The sequence below is a fragment of the Pongo abelii genome, chromosome 13, assembly GCF_028885655.2.
Source record: "Pongo abelii isolate AG06213 chromosome 13, NHGRI_mPonAbe1-v2.0_pri, whole genome shotgun sequence".
NCBI lineage: Eukaryota > Metazoa > Chordata > Mammalia > Primates > Hominidae > Pongo > Pongo abelii.
In genome coordinates, this window is record NC_071998.2 from 118,822,841 (window position 1) to 118,843,722 (window position 20,882).

The 20,882-nt window shown below is 55.1% G+C and overlaps 2 protein-coding genes across 5 annotated transcripts in view; one reads left to right on the plus strand and one right to left on the minus strand.

The window, feature by feature from the left end:
* The window catches only part of LRSAM1 (leucine rich repeat and sterile alpha motif containing 1), a 52,564-nt gene extending 49,393 nt beyond the window's left edge, over positions 1-3,171 (plus strand). For both annotated transcript variants that reach the window (XM_024252146.3, XM_054520676.2), the window contains 2 exons: positions 668-801; positions 2,446-3,171. In XM_024252146.3, coding sequence (XP_024107914.1) covers positions 668-801; positions 2,446-2,571 — 260 coding nt within the window. In that variant the 3' untranslated portion in view covers positions 2,572-3,171. The remainder of the gene's footprint in view (positions 1-667; positions 802-2,445) is intronic.
* A 1,843-nt stretch (positions 3,172-5,014) lies between these two features.
* The window catches only part of NIBAN2 (niban apoptosis regulator 2), a 74,001-nt gene continuing 58,133 nt past the window's right edge, over positions 5,015-20,882 (minus strand). For all 3 annotated transcript variants that reach the window (XM_024252150.3, XM_024252148.3, XM_024252149.3), the window contains exons 6-14: positions 17,408-17,523; positions 16,694-16,798; positions 16,439-16,601; positions 9,739-9,926; positions 8,634-8,789; positions 8,094-8,210; positions 7,765-7,872; positions 7,539-7,650; positions 5,015-7,119 (exon numbers count right to left, since the gene is read on the minus strand). In XM_024252150.3, coding sequence (XP_024107918.1) covers positions 6,536-7,119; positions 7,539-7,650; positions 7,765-7,872; positions 8,094-8,210; positions 8,634-8,789; positions 9,739-9,926; positions 16,439-16,601; positions 16,694-16,798; positions 17,408-17,523 — 1,649 coding nt within the window. In that variant the 3' untranslated portion in view covers positions 5,015-6,535. The remainder of the gene's footprint in view (positions 7,120-7,538; positions 7,651-7,764; positions 7,873-8,093; positions 8,211-8,633; positions 8,790-9,738; positions 9,927-16,438; positions 16,602-16,693; positions 16,799-17,407; positions 17,524-20,882) is intronic.

The window sequence follows — 20,882 nt, forward strand, 5'->3', positions numbered from 1 at the left end:
GGGTGACAGAGCAAGACTCAAAAAAAAAAAAAGAGAGAGAGACTTAGCATTTTGTAAGGGCTGCTTCTGATGTCTTAGCAGGGGATGCTGGCTCCAGGGCAGAACAGCCAGCATGCTGGGGACTCTGTGGGGCTTGGGGCAGGGGAGCAGCCTTGGGGGACCTCTCATTCTGCTCCCCTGGGTCACCTGATGGGCAGCAGCCCATCCTGTCTCCTGGGCAACCGGGTGGAGAAGCCAAGAGCTGGCCCTTTACTGAGAGCTCCTGCCCCAGGGATCTGAAGCTGCATCACCAGATGGCCACGTGGCCCTGGGTTGAGTGACTCCCCATCTCTGAGCCTCAAATGTCTCATCTCTGAAAGTGCCAAGCCCTACTTGCAGGGTGGCTATGAAGGGTCCCGGGGACATTAGAGATCAGAGGACCCACTTAACAAGCGCTGCGGCCATCCCTGCAGAGAGAGACTTCACTCCCATTCTGCAGACGGGAAATGAGGCTCAGAGAAGAGAAGAGAGTGTGTGGCAAGGAGAGCACTTCCCTCAGATCTGAGAGCAGAGGCTCCCCCACCCTCCAGCTCACTCACCATGGGGATGGGCAGGGCCACGATGAGCCCCTAGGGGTTGGGGTCAGCGGAGATGACCCTGGCTCAGTCTGTCTATCTGGTCCCCACAGAGCTGAAACCACCAATGGGTGAGGTCGTCACCCCTACGGCCCCCCAGGAGCCTCCTGAGTCTGTGAGGCCATCCGCTCCCCCTGCAGAGCTGGAGGTGCAGGCCTCAGAGTGTGTCGTGTGCCTGGAACAGGAGGTAAGTCCGGGACCCTCCCCACCCGCCTGCCTTGCCTGTGGCCACCCTCCTCAAATTCTCCAGGTACAGGGTTGTCTCTGAACGTGTTTTCTCCAGTTATCTAAGTAGACTGTGCTCATCTAGAAAGAATGCAGGAAATAAAAATGACCCCCGGTCCCATGACCCAAATGTGAGCCGTGCTCACATCATTTTCCGGACCTTTTTCTTTTTGTTCCTACTTAATAAATACATTAGGAAAAAATTTCCCAAATCATGAAATATCAACAACATGATTTACCCTGCAGAGGCTTTAGAAAATCATCTTTTGGCTGGGCACAGTGGCTCACACCTGTAATCCCAGCACTTTGGGAGGCCAAGGCAGGTGGATCACCTGAGGTTAGGAGTTCGAGGCCAGCCTGGCCAACATGGTAAAACCCCATCTCTACTATAAATACAAAAATCAGCCAGGCGTGGTGGTGGGCGCCTATAAGCCCAGATACTTGGGGGGCGCCTATAAGCCCAGATACTTGGGAAGCTGAGGCTTGCTTGAACCTGGGAGGCAGAGATTGCAGTGAACCAAGATCCCACCACTGCACTCCAGCCTGGCAGACAGATCGAGATTCCATCTCAAAAAAAAGAAAGAATCATCTTTTAAAAATTCATTAACAATTATTGTAAAAATTACACAGAGCAGTGAATGAAATACAAATCCTCCTTTGCCTCCACTGAGGGATCCTACTTAGAAAAGCAGCCATGTTTGCAGTTTGATGATTCCAGGGTCTCCAGTTGACCCGACTCATGCCATGATATGGATGGACCTATTGGTTCCAAATATAATCCCTGTTCTGGGGCCCTTGGCATTCCAGACAGCTTTGAGCGGAGCTTGGATCAGTTCCTGAAAGCAGGAGATGCTGAGGCAAAGTGTGGTCCTGAGTCAGTCAGTGGCTGCTGCTCCGGGTTGGGATCATTTGTAGACTGAGGAGTTCAGGGCCTGGGCAAGTGCATCAACAAGAAAGAAGCCTGAACACCCTGCGTGCCCTCTGGCAGGGGCCGGCTGAATAGGCCTCTGTCGCCTGTCCAGAGCGCAGGAATATAATCCCCAGTTTTATTTAAGAAAGAATCAGTTGGGGCATTTATATTTTTTACAAACTATAGAGAAATAGACAGCAAACTGCTAACAGAAGGCCTAGGTTACCCGTTTCGGCCATGCCTGTTCTGTTTCTGTGGTGTTCAAATGCCCGAAGGCCCCACTATCAGGTGTTTATGGTAAAGATGCTAAAGAATAATGAAGGGGTCCGGCACGGTGGCTCACACCTGTAATCCCAGCACTTTGGGAGGCCGAGGCGGGCAGATCACTTGGGGTCAGGAGTTCGAGACCAGCCTGACCAAGATGGTGAAGCCCCGTCTCTACTAAAAATACAAAAAATTTAGCCAGGCGTGGTGGTGCACGCCTGTAGTCCCAGCTACTTGGGAAGCTAAGGCAGGAGAATCACTTAAACCCGGGAGGCTGAGGTTGCAGTGAGCTGAGATCACACCACTGCACTCCAGCTTGGGCAACAGAATGAGACTCTGTCTCAAAAAAAAAAAAAAAAAAAGAAGGGCCCGGGGCCTGGGACTCCTGGAACCCGGTAGGGCTGGCCACATGCTCCCGCTCTCCCTCCCCAGGCCCAGATGATCTTCCTCAACTGTGGCCACGTCTGCTGCTGCCAGCAGTGCTGCCAGCCACTGCGCACCTGCCCGCTGTGCCGCCAGGACATCGCCCAGCGCCTCCGGATCTACCACAGCAGCTGAGTGCTGCCCGCCCACCTGGGCCTGGTCCTAGCCCTGCCTCGGCCACTGTGAGCCCCGGGCTCCTGCTCAGCCTTGCGCCAGCCAGACTCGTATGAGGTTCCCCCCTGCCCTGGGCCCCTTCCCCGCCACCCAGGAGCCCCCATCCTAAGCTCCAAGCACGTCTGGGCCAGGCAGAGGCGCTCCTGATCCATGACACCACCAGTCTGAATGGTCCCGGGGGCTGGGGCTGGAGAGGCCGCTGCACCACCACCCGAGCCTGGGAGCCAGGGTCCCAGCCTAATCACGGATCTGCTGCCTCCCAGCTGTCTTGACTGAAGGCCACCGCCCCTGCAGGAGCTTGGGTCCTCATCTGGGGGCCATGCACAGTCCTGTCCCACTCTGCATGTGGGAAGGGAGCAGGAGGGCCTGGCTGGGTGAGGGGAGGCCTTCCTGGGAAGGCGTGTGGTGGAGGCCTGTGCTCACAGTGGCACCAGCACCCCTGGGCCTCCCTCTCTGCTGCTCCCCAGAACCCTGGGGCCCTCCTGCTCTCCACAACTGTCCCTCCTTACCCCGTGTAGCTCGATCCGAAGCAGGAGTGTCAGTAAACCTGTCTTCAGCGTGCTTCTGGCCTGAGTCATCACTGGGTGCTCATGGGAGCCCAGGGAGGGGAGGGGACGAGGTCCGGGGATGGGGCTCGGGCAGAGGGCAGCTATTCTCGGGGAAGGAGCCAGGAGTGCACCGCACCTCAGTCGAGAGGAGAGGTCAGGTAGGGCCATCTTGAATGTCGCGTTATCCCAGCGCCCCCTTCACAGGTGGAGAGACCGGGGCCCAGAGGCAGCCAGGGCCGGTGATGGCTGCGGCCTGTGCCTCCATGAGCGGAGGAGCCCTGTATGTTCTGTCCATTATCCCAGCGAGGCAGCTGAGGCTGATGGGGGTAAATGCCCACGGTCTTGCAACTGGGACATGGTGATGCGGGGTTTGAGGCCCAGAAGCATCCTCACCTTCAAACCCGTGCAGTTGTGCAGGCTGGTCACTGCACAATTCTTGGAGCCATATACACTTGCACTCGCTGCAGAGGTCCACGTTGATTACGCATTTTCTGGCAGACGGTGTTGAGCCAGGTGCAGCCTCTTCCTTGGGCTCGTGGCAGGCCTGCTCAGAGCACCTGGGCTCTGCCTCCAGCTCACTCAGTGATCCTGGCCAGTGTTTGGGCCCGTTTCCCTATGCGTTCAAACACAGGACGTGGTGCAGCCCTGACCGGCGGGTGGCCTCCAGGGGGCGCCGAGTGCTTGCCCCAAGTACAGCGTCTGCAGAAGCAGGCAGGAGAGTTCAGGTCCTGGGGTGGCAAAAAAATCCCTACGCCTGGGCCTGTTTCCCTCTCACTGAGACCATCAGTCCTGTGCACTGAACGGGGCAGGCGAATACCCTTTGTCGTGTGAGTCATTTCCCAGGCAGGAGCTGGGTGGCCTTTTCCCACCCACAGTTCCCACTCAGTTCCCCCTCCTCCCAACACCCTCCTGGGCTCAACTCGGCCAAGAGGGGAGAGACTGAGGCAGGTGGGGCTACCTCCTGGAGCGCAGTGCTTTGCAGATCTCCTTACGCTCTCACTGGGGCCCAGGGAGGCCTCATGGAGGAGCTCGAGGCTCAGTGACCTGCCAAGGACAACAGCAAGGGACAGCCGCATCCCTGGTCTCCGGCCACACAGCCCTGTGTTCTGTACCTCAGCCCTTGTTGACCGAGGGAGGCCCAGGCCCAAGCCCTAGGCCACCATGGACAGGCTGGCACCAGGGAAGCCAACATCCCCAAGGTACTGGCTGCCACCCCACCCAGTAGGGACATGTTTTTACCCATAGATGGGGCAACCCACCCCCAACAGCTGCAGGGGCTTGAGGGTTGTTCCTGTGCCACATAAGCTCGGCCCAGGTTCCCTACCTTCCAAGGCCTCAGTTTACACATTGGTGAAATGGTGATGACGACTGTGTCCACTTTCTAGAGCTCTCTCGAGGCTGCTGTTCCCGCACACAAAGTGCTTGGCCCACAGTGAGCGCTTGGTAAACAGCAGTGTGTGATCGGGAGCGTTGAAGGAGCCGGCATCACTGTTTGGATCCAGCCCGAGCCTGGGCCCACCCTGCTGTGGGCACCCCAGGGCCGTGAGTGGCCTTGAAGCTGCTGCCTGCTGCCGTCCCTCTTGGCCTCACCATCACCCAAGGCTGTCCGAAGGGCAACCGGCACAGGTCTGGCTGAGGAAGCTGCCTGAGCTGCCACCAGAAGGCAGGTCACCTTGGACAAGTCCCTTCTCGCTGAGCCTGTTTCCTCCTCTGTAAAATGGAATAAGAACTCAGATCATAAACATAGAGGCACTCAGTCAAGTGAGAAGCCCAGAAAGCTGAGCCATATGGGGGCCTAGACACAGACCCAGCCCAGGACCCCTGTCCCCTACCCCAACAGCACCACTCAAGGCAACTGGCTTTAAATAAAGCGTTTATTGATTAGTAGAAGCATGAACAGTGTGCATAATATTTTCAATACAATATCAGGGAGGGATGATGGGAACCCCTCAAAAGGCACTAGAGGCGCAGATCTTCGGGACAAGAGGGAAGAGATGCGCCAGAGACCAGGGCTGGGGCAGCTGGGGGTCCCTGAGTGCCAGGCGCCACCACACGTCCTGTGGGTCAAGGCCCCTCTGGGGAGCAGGTCTAGGGCACGGAGGATGCAGGGCTGGGAGGGGACCCCCCACCTCGGGGACCCTGAAGGAGTCCATTTCTGCCCTGCCCCCCGCAAAGCAGCAGGGGAGGGGTCCTGGGGGTCCTGGGGTGGGGGATGCCAGGCCTGGGCCCATCCTGGCTTGACCCTTGTCCCAGGAACAAGCAGCTGAGGAGGGACGACAGCCAAGCCCAGAGTGACTCACAAGGACATCCAAAGAAGGGACTGGATTTTCAGAGGGAGGTGACTTGGTGACTGAGAGGCAGCAGAGGTCAAACCATAGCCTGACCCCAGACCCTCAGGGAGGGCCCACCCAACCTGTACCCCTCAGGAGCCCCGTCCGGCTCCCCGGGCAACCACTGAGGACCTCGGGGTGGCCCGTAGAAGACAGAACCCAGCCCCACTACACCCCTCACTCCCGCTCCATCCCCAAGCACCAGAGAGACGGGGACCAGAGGGAGACCTGTGGGCCAGGCGTGCGGGAGGGAGGCAGGCTGGGGCCGGGAGAAGGGGATACACAGGCCCATAAAACCTCAGGCTCCCCATAACCCTCACTCAGCCATCTCACTCACTCACCCACCCACTCCCAGCATCCCCCAGGATGGGGGTCCCCTCCTTCACTCAGGACACTTCCCCTCCGCAGACCTGCATGTTCTGGGCCTTTCTCATTTCACCCCAGGCCCGCCCACCCCATGAGGCACCCCCTAAATCTCATCCCTCCACCCAGCACCCCCAGCCTGGCTCCAGCCTGAAGACCCCCTCCTTCCCCTTCCCTCCAGGACAGTGGGGAAAGCGAGGCTGGGTCCACCCCTAACTGCGGAAGGAGCAGGGTCAGGAGGACAGTGGCGCTCCTTCTCCCAGTCCTGGCCCAGCCAGCTCCTGGGTGAGTGGGCGGGAACCCACTGGGCTCACACCAGCTTTCACCTCCCTCTCTCCAGGAAGGATGGCAGCACCCATGAAGGGACGGAGGCCACAGAAGAAGGACAGAAAGGGAGGGGCTTTCCAGCCCCCCAGCAGTGTCCAGCCCTTGGCACAAGCAGGAAAACCCCAAAACCAGCCCCTGCATCTGAGATCATCCCACAGAAGAGAAAACAGGGAGCAAGAAAGTGTTGACTGAACCCAATAAAGTGACTCAGGTGGGCCCGCTCCCTGGCGGTGCCACACAGCCCTGCCCTGCCTCCACCCACAAGGCACAGACCAGGGTGCCCTCCCCAGAGCCGAGCCTGCCTGGGTCCGGAAGGGAACGGCCTGTGCTATGTGCAGCAGCCAGGGACCCACTGGCCTAGAACTCAGTCTGCACCCCTGCGCTGTCTTCGGTGGTGGTGTGGAGGGCGGGGTGGCTGCTGGGGCTGGACACCTGCTCTCCAGTCTCCTGGTCGCTGGGCTTGGGGGGCCCAAGGTCCACAGCCTTTCCAGGCAGATGCTGGAGGGGTGAGGCAGGCGGCGAGGAGGCCTCGGGGGCGGCCTCGGGCTGGGGACTCTCCCCAGCGGGGGCCCCGTTGAGCAGGGGGCCAGCTGGCGGGGGGCTTTCAGCCCGCAGACCTTGGGCCAGCAGGCCTCGGATCTCAGTGACACTGTCCGGGGACGCAGGTGGTGGTGACTCAGGGCTAGCCTCAAAGGGCAGCCCTGCCTCCTCATCCTGGACCACGGAGACCACCTGCTTAGCGCGCCGTCGCTTTTCCGAGAGGGTGGCTGCCTCCGGGGTGCTGGGGCTGGGGCTGCCGCCCCCGCCGCTGTTGCTGTACTCCTCGCCCCAGTCGATGGGGGCGCCCTCGGCCAGCAGGTGCAGGTTGGGGTCGCTGTTGTGCATGACCATGCTGTCCCGGTAGAGGTTGTGCTTCCTCTGCACCGCGGCCTCCTTCACAGCTGCAGGGCCACAGGAGAAGGGTCAGGACACAGCACCGATCCCACAGCTGCCCCTGTGCTGGACTCTGCTCAAAGGAGACCCAGCTCATCGCGCCGTGGGGGTCTGTGATTGGGATGTGACTCATTCCAGGCCTCATTGCTAAAAGCAGCAAGGCTGTGATGCTAACTCCAGGCCCAGGCTGGTGACCACATGTCATCTAATCACTCATCTGACCCTCCCAGCAAAGCCAAGGACGCGAGAAGAAACTAAAGCACAGAGATGCAAGGCTAAGGCCGCTCCTGAGGCCACACAGCGAACAGTGGGCTTCACCCAGCCCCCAGGTGCAAGTCTGGGCTTTTCTTTGAGCCTTAGCTGACCCCCTCAGATGCCCCCCGCAGCATCCTCCTGGCAACAGTCCCCACCCCGGGACGGCACCCACCCTGCAGGATGTCCTTCATGACGGTCTGCAGCACCACCTCCTCGTATGTGTTTTCCACCAGGATGAACCTGGCAAAGTCCTCGAAGATCAGCTCCTGGAACCGGGGCAGCTCCTGCCCGGGTGGGGTGGCAGAGATGAGAGGTCAGGGCCAAGGGTAGAGGGAGGTCTGTGGGCTCCATCCCCCAACTTAGGGCCCAAATGGCTGGAGCAGGTGGGGGCTGCTCACCGACTTGCAGGTAGGGGCCAGCTTCTTGAGCAGGAACGGGATGCTGATCTGCAGCAGCGCCTCCCGGAAGAACCTCTTCCGCACGGAGCTGCTGTCGTAGTCGTATTTCTGCAGGGAGCAAGGGGGTCGGGGGTCTGCAGGTCAGTGGGCTCCATTGGCCCTGAGGGTAGGACGAGGCCAGTGGTCTGACCCAAGCCTCCGAGTCCTCATCCGCACAAGAGGACCATGGTGCCTCCTTGCAGGGACAGCAATCCTGGTGGTGGCCGGGGATGGGGCTTGGGGCTCGGCCTCGCCTAGGACGGTCTGGGGCAGGGCGTGGGGCCACTCACCTTCAGCACCCGCTCCAGGACCCGCTGGATGGACTTGCACAGCTCCTCCTTGGTGGGCCCTTTCCCCAGCTCCTGGTGCAGGAGGGTCTCGAACGTATACACAGCATTGTCCATTTGCTGCGGGGCATACCGCGGACACGTGAAGCCCCCAGGGTGACCACAGCCCCTTCCTGGGTGCTGCTGAGGGGTCCTCATCCTCAGCCAGCCCCCCACCCCAAGGCCTGCCAGGGAGGAATGGTGAGCGGTCTGTGCCCACTCACTCATTTGCCCACTCACAGCGCAGCACGCTGGAGCAAGTCCCTGCCTCAAGGCAACAGGAAATATGGGAAGGGGCCTGGGGGCGCAAGGAGACCTGGGAAGTGAGTCAGAATTAGCCAGGTAGGCAGAGGCACAGATGTTCCCAGCAGAGGAGGAGAGTGCGTGCCAGGCAAGTGTGGCTACGGCGTGATGGGATGGAGCAGAGGGGACCCCCCCTGGGCGAGGGGGCCTGTGGAAGGCAGTGGGCAGGGTGTGGGGTGGGGGTCGTAGCCTCAGGTCTACCTCCCGCATGTGGATCTGGGCTCGCTGCTTGAACACAGATGTGCTGGACACATCAAATCGCTGCTGCAGCCCGTCCAGTCGCAGTGACTCCATCTTCTCATAGCAGCTCTGCATCTTCAGGGGGTGGTACGCCAGCCGGGACAGCTTCTCCATGTACTGCAGGGGGCGGGGCCGCGGGGGCTGAGCGGGGCCGTCCTATGGCCAGGCAGCACCCCCCACGCACTTTGCCTGGGTCCTCGAAGTCCAGGCCCTGGGGCTGGCGCCTGCTACCAAGGATGGCCACCTGGTGCTCATGGCCACAAAGGTAAACCCAGGAGGGCCCAGGACAGAAGCATGAGGCTCTGAAGGCACGGAGGGCGCAGTCCAGTGGCACAGCGCTGTGGAGAGGCAGCCTCGGTGCCGGGAGAAGGCTCTCGTCCCTTCTGAGGTGCTGGGTGACCTTGGGCAAGTCATTCACCCTCTCTGAGCCTCAGTTTCCTCAGCTTCAAAATTGGGAGAGAGCTTTCATGCTCTCCAAGGTCCTCTCCAGGTCTCAGATTCTGGGATTGTTATGGTCTGTGGACTCCCCATTTCAGAGTATAAAGGAGGAAACTAAGATACAGGATAAATTCGATCTGACAACTACACGGGCTCCAGGCAGCCACCCCAAGATGGAGACTGTGGAAGGACGTTCACCCCGAGAGCCAGATCACTGAGGTCAAGTAAGGGCAATGGCTGTCTCAATTTGGAGGGTGCGTGACTTGTGAATTCTGCCTTATCGATCTCATTGCTCCACCTGAAGCCTGCTCATCCCTCTCCCCTCCTCTCCTCTCCTTCCCTCCTTCCCTCTCTTCTGTTAAATTCTTTTCTATTTTAGCACCACTCTTGGTTTCTAAAGGCTGATGGCCGGGAGCTAATGTTCCCTCTTTCCTCTAACTGCAGGCCCCACGAGGACTCCAACAGCCCTGGCCTCACGGCCTCTGCCCCTTGTCCCCGGCAGCCCCTCCCCGTCTACAGGGACGGCCTTGGAGGGGAACGGCTGCCCTGAGTCACACAGCCGGGGCCCTCTGGGACAGACCAGACCTACTCTCAGGAGACCCCCTCCTAGGGGCGGTGCCGGCCTCACCTCGCCCAGCTTGTCAATGCCGCCCTCGTTGATGACGTTCAGGTTCATGTCTGTGACCTCCTTGAAGAAGACATCTCGCACCTCAGTGAAGCCCTGGCTGGTGGGGACCATCAGGGCCTCCAGGATGGATGGGATGTAGGGCTGGACATGGTTCCGCACGCACACCTCTGCCTTGGGGAGGATGAAGGCTGTGCCCCGAGGGAGCTGGGTCAGCAGGGGCTCCCCAAGGAGCACCTCCCAGCCATCCCAGAGCCCAGGTGCTGGAGGCTACTGTATTACTATTATTTTTTTTTGAGATGGAGTCTCGCTCTGTCGCCCAGGCTGGAGTGCAGTGGCACGATCTCAGCTCACTGCAACCTCCACCTCCCAGGTTCAAGCAATTCTCCTGCCTCAGCCTCCTGAGTAGCTGGGACTACAGGCACGCGTCACTGTGCCCAGCTAATTTTTATATTTTTAGTAGAGAGGGGGTTTCGCCATGTTGGTCAGGCTGGTCTCGAACTCCTCACCTCGTGATCCACCCACTTTGGCCTCCCAAAGTGCTGGGATTACAGGCGTGAGCCACCATGCCTGGCCTATTATTATTTTATTTGAGACAGGGTCTTACTCTGTTGTCCAGGCTGGAGTGCAGTGGAATAATGAAAGCTCACTGCAGCCTCAAACTCCTGGGCTCAAGCAATCCTCCCACTTCAGCCTCCTAATATTATTATCATTTTTATTTCAACTTTTATTTTAGATGCAGGGGGTACATTGCAGGCTTGTTCCATGGGTATACTGTGTGACGCTGAGGTTTCGGGTAGGATTGATCTCATCACCCAAGTAATGACCGCAATGCCCAAAAAGTAATTTTTCAGCCCTCTCCCAACTCTCTCTTCCCATCATATTATTATTGTTATTAATTTTTGAGACAGTCTCATGTTGTCGCCCAGTCTGGAATGCAAAGGCACGATCTCAGCTCACTGCAACCACTGCCTCCCAGGTTCAAGTGATTCTCATGCCTCAGCCTCCCAAGTAGCTGGGACTACAGGTGCGCACCACCATGCCCGGTGAATTTTTTTTGTATTTTTAGTAGAGACAGGGTTTCACCATATTGGCCAGGCTGGTCTCAAACTCCCGATCTCAGGTGACCCACCCACCTCAGCCTCCCAAAGTGCTGGGATTACAGGCATGAGCCACCGCGCTCGGCCCCCATCAATACTTTTATTACTATTATTATTTTAAGAGGCAGGGCCTCACTATGTTATCCAGGCTGGTCTCAAACTCCCTGGGCTCAAGCGATCCTCCTGCCTTGGCCTCCCAAGTGCTGGGATTACAGGCATGAGCCACCGCACCTGGCCAATATTATTTTTAAAGAAAACCACTGGGGGCAACATTAGCAAGCTGAATGATTTCAGAGAAATAGTGGATAAAGATGAGAAATCCATGCAGGAAAAATGACAAGGTGTTCTGAGATTGGACCCTGATCTTTCTGAAACCATGATGGCAAAAAACTAAGAAAACTGCCATCTGACAAGAGATTAATAATCAGAAAATATAAGGATCTCAAACAAGTCTACAGGAAAAAAATCCTAGTAATCCAATTAAAAATGGGCAAAAGATTTGAATACACATTTCCCCAAAGAAGACATATAAATGGCAAAGAGGCATATGAAAGGTACTCAACACAAAACAGGCATATGAAAATGTACTTGACATCACTGATCAGAGAACTGCAAATCAAAACTACAATGAGATGCCACGTCACCCCAGTTAAAATGGCTTTATCCAAAAGACAGGCAATAACAAATGCTGGCGAGGATGTGGAGAAAAGGGAACCTCCGTACACTGTTGGTGGTATGAAAGGAAAATATCTTAGGCCCCCAGAATTACGAAGCTAAAGGGAAAAGTCAAGCTGGGAATTGCTTAGAGCAAACCCACCTCCCATTCAAAGTCACCCCTCCGCTCACTGAGATTAATGCATATCTGCTTCCCTCCTTTGGAGAGGCTAATCATCAACTCAAAAGAATGCAACTATTTGTCTCTTTTCTTCCTGTGACCTGGAAGCCCCATGCCTCCATTGAGTTGTCCTGCTTTTCCTTCAAGTTGTCCCGCCTTTCCGGACTGAACCGTGTTCATTTTACATTTTTTCTTTTTTTTTTTTTTTTTTTTTTTGAGACATGGTCTCACTCTGTTGACCAGGCTGGAGTATAATGGCTCGATCTCGGCTCACTGCAGCCTCTGCCTCCCAGGTTCAAGCAATTCTCATGCCTCAGCCTCCTAGAGCAGCTGGGACTACAGGCATGCGCCACCACATCCAGCTAAGCTTTGTATTTTTAATAGAGACGGGGTTTCACCATGTTGTACAGGCTGGTCTCGAACTCCTGACCTCAAGTGATCCACCCTCCTCAGCCTCCCAAAGTGCTGGGATTACAGCTTGAGCTGCTGCGCCCGGCCCATTTTACATATGTTGATTGATGGCTCAGGTTTCCCTAAAATGTATGAAACTAAGCTGTGCTCTGACCACCTGGGCACATGTCATCAGTTCCTCCTGAGGCTGTGTCACGAGTGCGTGTCCCCAACTTGGCAAAATCAACTTTCTAATTTAACTGAGACCTGTCTCAAATTTTCAGGGTTCACAGTGGGAATGTAAATTAGTACAACCACTATGGAGAACAGTTTGGAGGTTCCGCAAAAAACTAATAGAGCTACCATACAATCCAGCAATCCCACTGCTGGGTATATACCCAAATAAAGGAAATCAGCCCATCACAGCGATATCTGCACTCCCGTGTTTGTTGCGGCTCTGTTCACAATGACCAAGATTTGGAAGCAACCTAAGTGTCCATAACAGATGAATGGATAAAGAAAATGCGGTACATATACACAATGGGGTACCATTCCGCCATAAAAAAGAAAGAGTTTCAGTCATTTGCAACAACATGGTTGGAGCTGGAGGTCATTATATTAAGCCAGGCACAGAAAGACAAACATTGCATGTCCTCACTTATTTGTGGGATCTAAAAATTAAAGCAAATTGACATTTTGGAGGGGGCCTCCCCTGTGGGAGCAATAAAAAAGGTAAAAACAAACAAACAAATAAACAGAAAACAAAGCAATCGAGCCCATGGAGATAGAGTAGAAAGATGGTTACTAGAGGCTGGAGAGGGCAGTCAGGGGGCGAGGGGGAGATGGGGATGGTTAATGGGCACAAAAAATAGAAATGTCAGAAGCGTTTGAATCAGAGCAACTGTATCTTAAATAGGAGCCGGGTAAAATGAGGCTGAGACCTCTTGGGCTGCACTGCCAGACGGTGAAGGCAGTCTAAGTCACAGGATGAGGTAGGAGGTCGGCACAAGATCCAGGTCATAAAGACCTTGCTGATAAAACAGGTTGCAGTAAAGAAGGTGGCTCAAAACCCACCAAAACCAAGATGGCGACAAGAGTGACCTCGGTCGTCCTCACTGCTACACTCCCGCCAGCGCCATGACAGGTTACAGATGCCATGGCAACGTCAGGAAGTCTCCTTATATGCTCTAAAAAGGGAGACATGAACGATCCACCCCTTGTTTAGCATGTCATCAAGGAATAACCATACAAATGGGCAACCAGCAGCCCTCATGCTCTGTCTATGCAGTAGCCGTTCTTTTACTCCTTCGCTTTCTTAATAAACTTGCTTTAACTCTATGGACTCACCTTGAATTCTTTCTTGCTCAAGATCCAAGAACCCTCTCTCGGGGTCTGGATCGGGACCCCTTTCTGGTTACAGAATGAATAAGCCCTAGTATTTGATAGCGCAACAGGGTGACTATAATCAATAATAATTTAATTGTACACTTAAAAGTAAAAGAGGCTGCACAGGTGTGATGGCTCACGCCTGTAATCCCAGCACTTTAGGAGGCCGAGGCGGAAGATCACTTGAGGTCAGGAGTTTGAGACCAGCCTGGCCAACATGGTGAAATCCCATCTCTACTAAAAATACAAAAATTAGCCAGGCGTGGTGGCACGTGCCTGTAATCCCAGCTACTTGGGAGGCTGGGACAAAAGAATCACTTGGGCCTGGGAGGCAGGGGTTGCGGTGAGCTGAGATGGCACCACTGCACTCCAGCCTGGGCAACAAGAGTGAGACTCTGTGTCCCCCCCAAAAAAAACAAACAAAAACAAAAGAATATACTTGGATTGTTTGTAACACAAAGGATAAATGCTTGAGGGGATAGATACCCCATTCCCCATGATGTGATTATTACATATTGCATGCCTGATCAAAACATCTCATGTACCCCATAAATATGCACACCTACTATGTACCCACAAAAATTAAAAATGAAAATAAAATAAAATAAGAAAACTGCCAGCCCAGAGGTGTCAGCAGTGTTCTGCTTAGCTAGAAGTAGACAAAAACTCCTTTAGGATGGGTCTTGCTTCTTCGTTTGAACAAAAAGAACAACAGCAACGAAAAATCCATTAGTAGATTCAATGAGGCTCTTGGTTTTACAAAAACTGGGCTGATCCTCTCTGGAATAGTGTGGCTGGCTCTGCATAATTATTTAAAAGGCTTCTTCCTTGTGGGTGGGGACCATCTCCAGAACATTCTGACCAAAGCATTTTCACCCGAGAATATTTAGATGTCCACCCCCATCCCAGCCCAGCTAATGTTTTTATTCCACATAAGAAATGTCAACTCTCAGTGTCCTATCCAGCTGTCAACCAATACTCAGGATCTGGCTAGTAAAGAATAACCTACAGGAGACCAGGTGCAGCCACTCATGCCTGTAATCCCAGTGCTTTGGGAGGCTGAGGCAGGAGGATTGTCTAAGGCCAGGAGATCGAGACCAGCCTGGGCAACACAGTAAGACCCCCTTCTCTCTCTCTCTTTAAAAAATTTTTAAAAGAGACAGAGTTTTGCCCAGCCAAGACCCCTTCTCTACAAACAATTTAAAAATTAGCCAGGCGTGGTGGCATACACCTGTAGTCCCAGTTACGCAAGAGGCTGAGGTGGGAAGACTACTTGAGCTCAGGAGATCATGCAGTGAACCATGATTGTACCACTGCTCTCCAGCTGGAAGACAGAGTGAGATTCTGTCTCTTAAAAAACAGGCCGAGCGGCCAGGCGCGGTGGCTCACGCCTGTAATCCCAGCATTTTGGGAGGCCGAGGTGGGCGGATCACGAGGTCAGGAGATCAAGACCATCCTGGCTAACACGGTGAAACCCTGTCTCTACTAAAACTACAAAAAATTAGCTGGACATGGTGGCGGGCGCCTGTAGTCCCAGCTACTCGGGAGGCTGAGGCGGGAGAATGGCGTGAACCCGGGAGGCGGAGCTTGCAGTGAGCCGAGATCATGCCACTGCACTCCAGCCTGGGCGACAGAGCGAGACTCCGTCTCAAAAAAAAAAAACAACAGGCCAGGCATGGTGGCTCACACCTGTAATCCCAGCACTTTGGGAGGCCAAGGCAGGTGGATCACCTGAGGTTAAGAATTCGAGACCAGCCTGGCCAACATGGCAAAACCCTGTCTCTACTAAAAATACAAAAATGAGCCGGGCAGGGTGGCGGGTGCCTGTAATCCCAGCTACTTGAGGAGCTGAGGCAGGAGAACTGCTTGAACCCGAGAGGCAGGGTTGCAGTGAGCCAAGATTGTGCCACTGCACTCCAGCCTGGGCAACAGATCAAGACTCCATCTCAAAATAATAATAATAATAATAATAATAATAATAATAATAATGGCTGGGCACAGTCGCTCACATCTGTAATCCTAGCACTTTGGGAAGCCAAGGTGGGTGGATTGCTTGAGCTCAGGCATTTGAGACCAGCCTGGGCAACATGGCAAAACCCTGTCTCTACAAAAAATACAAAAATGTGCTGGGTGTGGTGGCACGTGCCTGTAGACCCAGCTATTTGGGGGGTTGAAGTGGGAAGATGGTAGAGACTGCAGTGAGCTAAGGTCATGCCATTGCACTGCAACCTGGGCAACAGAGTGAGACCCTGTCTCAAATAAAATAAAATGAAATTAAAAAATAAGTAAAAAGAACGTCCCATGGGAAAGTGACAATTGCTAAAACTGAGCTCTGCAGATGTGTTATGGGGACCAAGCTGGTGAAAGGATCCCATCTGGCTGGGAAGAGAAAGGCGTACAGGCTGGGCACAGTGGCTCATGCCTCTAATCCCAGCACTTTGGGAGGCCAAGGCGAGCGGATCACGAGGTCAGGAGTTCAAGATCAGCCTGGCCAACATGGTGAAACCCCATCACTACCAAATATACAAAAGTTAGCCGGGCATGGTGGCGCGCATGTGCCTGTAGTCCCAGCTACTCAGGAGGCTGAGGCAGGAGAATTGTTTGAACCCGGGAGGCGGAGGTTGTGGTGAGTGGAGATCGCACCACTACATTCCAGCCTGGGTGACAGAATAAACTGACCTGGGAAAGCTATACTTGCTGAACGTAAATGTACTTTAAAATGACACATGGTAAAAATCTGTGACGAGTCAGAGATGAAAAGAAGGCTTGAACCTCCAGAACAAAAATTTTTCTCTTCAAGATCTGGGCTTTTAGAAATAATAGCCACAAAACAACTCACAGGGGTTGGAGTACCACAGTGCAGATTTGACCCTAATTCTTACAAATGATCAATGAGCAAGTCATTGTCGTGAAATTTACATGGATCATGAAATAAAAAGGAAGTCCACCTTGGCCCCTGGAGGGCCTGTCGAGCATGGGGGTGGCTGCCTACCTCGGATCTTGCTGGCAAGGTGCTCCTTGGAGGTGATAATTTGGTCCATGTCGGTTCGTATGACGGCCTGCATGGCCGGCTGCACCTGCTGCACCTTGGACAGCACCTCCTCGAAGCGCGCCTTGGCCTGCTCGTACACCATGCGGTACACGGCGTCCGAGATCTGTGGGCAGAGCAGCTGAATCGGCACCAGGGCTGAGGGCACTGCACCAGCTGCAGGTCCCGTCCCCGCTCCAGGGCCCCAGGCCCACCCACCTGGATCCACTGCCGCTGCCGCTCCTGCGGTTTCCCCTTCAGCCGCGGGCTGAGCTCTGCCTTCAGCTCGGGGCCCAGCTCCTCCATCACCAGGTTGCTCAGGATCTAGGTTAAGGAGGCACAAGCCAGGCCAGGGGCTGGAGAGCGCTCAGCTGGCCTGTTTCTCTCTGCATTCCCACAAGCCGGGCCGCTCCAGCCCCCACCTCCTCTGTGACTGGCCCATTGCTTCACCCTCCCCGCTGCCCTCTCTCCTGAGCTTCATTCCCATGGGTCCCAAGTGATCTGCTTGGGTGTCCTGTAGGATCCTCAGACTCAAGGGCCAGCCCCAGGGCCTTTGCACAGGCTGCCTTCCCTACCTAGAATACCATACTCCCTCCCTGCTTTGCCTGCACATGGAAGTGTACATTTATTTGCCAAATGTCTGTTTCTCCTGCTATACAGAGAGCTCCCTGAGGGCCAGGAATGTGTCCACATCGTTTCCAGCTGCACTCCACTGCCTCATCCAGGGTAAGTGCTCAGATGCCCAGTAAGTGATGAATAAGACAGCGAGTATCTCCACATGCACTGGCCCTGCACTTGTCCAAATCTAAGCATGTCATCTCCTTCCACACCGGCAGCGCCCCAGAGCCCCATCTCTGTACCCCGCCCCCTGCCCTCCCCTGCTGGGTCCTTGGGTGACTTCTGAGGTTTCCTCACCAGCCTGTCTGGCCTCACCTGCACCTCGTTCCCACACAGCATCTCCCAGGTGCCATACAGCTCCTTGGACTGTCGGTACATGCGGATGGCATCTGTGAACGCAGGGCCCTCCACCTTGGAGTCCTCAGGGATTCCTGCCCAGGAGACGGAGGGAGAGAGGAGGTCAGCAGATGGCCCAGTGGCCTCTACCAAGACCAACTGACAACTGACCAGAACCCCCCCCCCGTCAACACACACACACGGCATGCACCTCAGGAGGGGCAGCTGGGACCCTCACTCCCCTCGTCATCCGAGCAGTCATGGTTGTATCTGATAGGCAAAAGCAGTAATGACCCCACCACCAATAGCGACAAGGCAGCCCCCCTTGCCTCCTCCTTAGCTTCTGAAATCCTCCCAACCACCCCAAGACCTGGGCACTATCATTCACCTTATTGCTTTACAGATGATTACAGATGAAGAGACAACCGGTTAGGGGCCAGGCCACGGACCCAGGGTCACAGAGCAGGGAGTGGCAGAGCCAGGACTAAAAGCTCCCATCCCATAAGCAGCCACCCAGAATGGCCCTAGAGGCACCCAGAGACCCTTGTTCGAGCCCCAGTTCCTCCCTTACTGCTAGATCAGGGCCCTTCGAACTTTGCCTGGAACAGGCTAGGCAGTAGATATTCTCAGCCCGGCAAGCCATAAAACCCCTCCCGCAATGCTCGCCTCTACAGTCACAGCACAAAAACAGCCATGGACCATCCAGAAACAAATGAGCGTGCCTCTGCTCCAATAAACTTTGTTGACAGAAACAGGCAATTGGCTGATCTGGGCCCATAGGCCATAGGTTGCAGGGCCTGGTTCTAGATCACTGAACCCGAAATGGCCTGTTTCCTCTTCCGAACAATGGAACAATGGCCTCACAGGTCCACTGTGGGGCTCCCTGGGCCACAGTGTAGGGGCAGGAGATCAGGGCCCAGCACTGCCCTGCGCCACACTTTTTATCAATAACTGAGGAGCCAGCTGCCTGCCCCACTGGGCCCGGGGTCTGTCTTGTTCACTGCTGAGTCCAGGTCAGTAGCTGGCACAGATGCTTGAATAACTTTGTTAAAGAATGAAGCCGGGTGCGGTGGCTCATACCTGCAATCCCAGTACTTTGGGAGGCTGAGGTGGGGGAAATCACTTGAGGTCAGGAGTTCGAGACCATCCTGGCTAACATGGCGAAACACCATCTCTACTAAAAATACAAAAATTAGCTGGGCGTGGTGGCAGGCACCTGTAATCCCAGCTACTAGGGAGGCTGAGGCAGGAGAATCGCTTGAACCCAGGAGGCAGAGGTTGCAGTGAGCCAAGACTGCGCCACTGCACTCTAGCCTGGGCGACAGAGTAAGGCTCTGTCTCAAAAAAAAAAAAAGAATGGAACGGTTTACTATTAATAACAGCTAGAAAAACACCATTTCTGAATTTTTGTCATTGTTGGTGCTATCAGTGGCCCAAACGCCAGCAAGGTGAACCCCTGAGTGAGGCATGGACCTCCAGATTCAGTGCCCGGGAGGCAATTGGCAGGAAGTTGCAAAATCTGACTTGGGGTAAGAAGGTGGTCAAACACCACCGAGCCAGGCAGCAGGCTGACTCCCCTGGCCGCGTGCCTCTGACCGCCGCATCCCCAAAGCCCAGGAAGGGGAAACGGAAGCCTGTGCATCAGAAACCCAAGGCTCCCACTGCTATGACTATGGGCTGAGTCACCACCAGCAGAGAAAAAGCCCCTCTCTGGGTCCCTCCCCTCCCCACACCCAGCTGACCACAGAAATCACTGCCTGTCGGAGCCAGGAGGGAGCTGAGCAGGGGGAGGCCCAGCCCTCATCCCTACAGGGCAGCTGCCTGGATGGGGACGGGGGCCTGTGGGAGTCTCACTCCTGCATTTCAGGGATCTGAAGTCGGGCAGGAGTGACAGGAGCAGGGCAGGGATGTTCCAGCCAGAGCAGCATGCAGAGCCCTGGGTGGGGGCTGCCCACCTGGGCCAGGGAAGGAGTTTCCCCTGCCACCCCACCCGTCTCTCAGAAGGGCATGGTCTCCTAGAAACCAAGTTTTGACTGGAAAATCTGGACAGTGCGTTACCTGCAGGCTCTCCCACAGGGAGAGGGAATTTTCATCCTGCACGCACCAAGTCAGGTGTGCAGGGCAGGCCTGCTTTCCAGGTAGCAAGAAGGTGAGGCGGAGGGCTAGGACAGCGGGAGGGAGGCCGGCCAGCCTTGACCCTTGGGATTCTCTCTTTCTGCACACCCAGCCGCTGAGTGTGACAAGTTTCAGGGTCACCCCTCCTGAGCTCTTCCCGTGAGCCTAGCTCTTAGGGGCTGAAGTGTGTCTCCACACCCCCCAAATTCATATGCTAGAGTCCTAACTCTTGGTACCCCAGAAGGTGATTGTATTTGGACCCAGGGTCTTTTTTTTTTTTTTTTTTTTCTGAGAAGAGTCTCGCTCTGTCGCCCAGGCTGGAGTTCAGTGGTGCAATCTTGGCTCACTGCAGCCTCCACCTCCCAGGTTCAAGCCATTCTCCCGCCTCAGGCTCCCAAGTAGCTGGGACCATAGGCATCAGCCACCATGTCCAGCTAATTTTTGTATTTTTAGTAGAGATGGGGTTTCACCATGTTGGCCAGGTTGGTCTCAAACTCTTGACCTCAAGAGATCCACCCACCTCAGCCTCCCAAAGTGCTGGGATTACAGGCCTGCGCCACCACACCAGCCCTTGGTCCCAGAGTCTTAAAGAAGTAAGTTAAACGGAGGGGATGAGGATGGGACCAAATCCAATACAACTAGTGTCCTTAAAAGAATAGTACATTTTGGCCAGGCGCAGTGGCTCATGCCTGTAATCCCAGCACTTTGGGAGGCCTAGGTGGGAAGATCACGAGATCAGGAGATCAAGACCATTCTGGCTACAAAAAATTAGCCAGGTGTGGTGGCACATGCCTGTAGTCCCAGCTACTCGGGAGGCTGAGGCAGGAGAATCACTTGAACCTGGGAGGCGGAGGTTGCAGTGAGCTGAGATTGTGCCACTGCACTCCAGCCTGGGGGATAGAGCAAGACTCTGTCTCAAAAAAGAAGAAAAAAGAAAAAGAAAAAAAGAAAAGTACATTTCTCCTTGAAAGAAGAGAAAACACAGGCACACAGAGGCATGACCCTGTGAGGACTTAGGGAGAAGGCGGCCAGCCACCAGCCAAGGAGAGAGGTCTCGGAGAAACCAGCCCTGCTGACACCTTGACTTCCAGCTGGGAGAGAACAGATTTCTGCTGTGTAGCCGCCCGGTCTGTGGTATTAGTTATGGCAGTCTTGGGAAACTGAGGCCCCAGCCCTGGCTGAGGCTGCACACACATCAGCTCGTTGAATCCTCAGCTCACTGTGCCCTACTTTTCTCAGGGAAAGAACTGAGGCTCAGAGAGGCAGTTACTGCTCGAGGCTACTCAGCTAGTGGACGGCAGAGCGGGGCTTGAACCCAGGACCAGCTGACTCTAGCCAG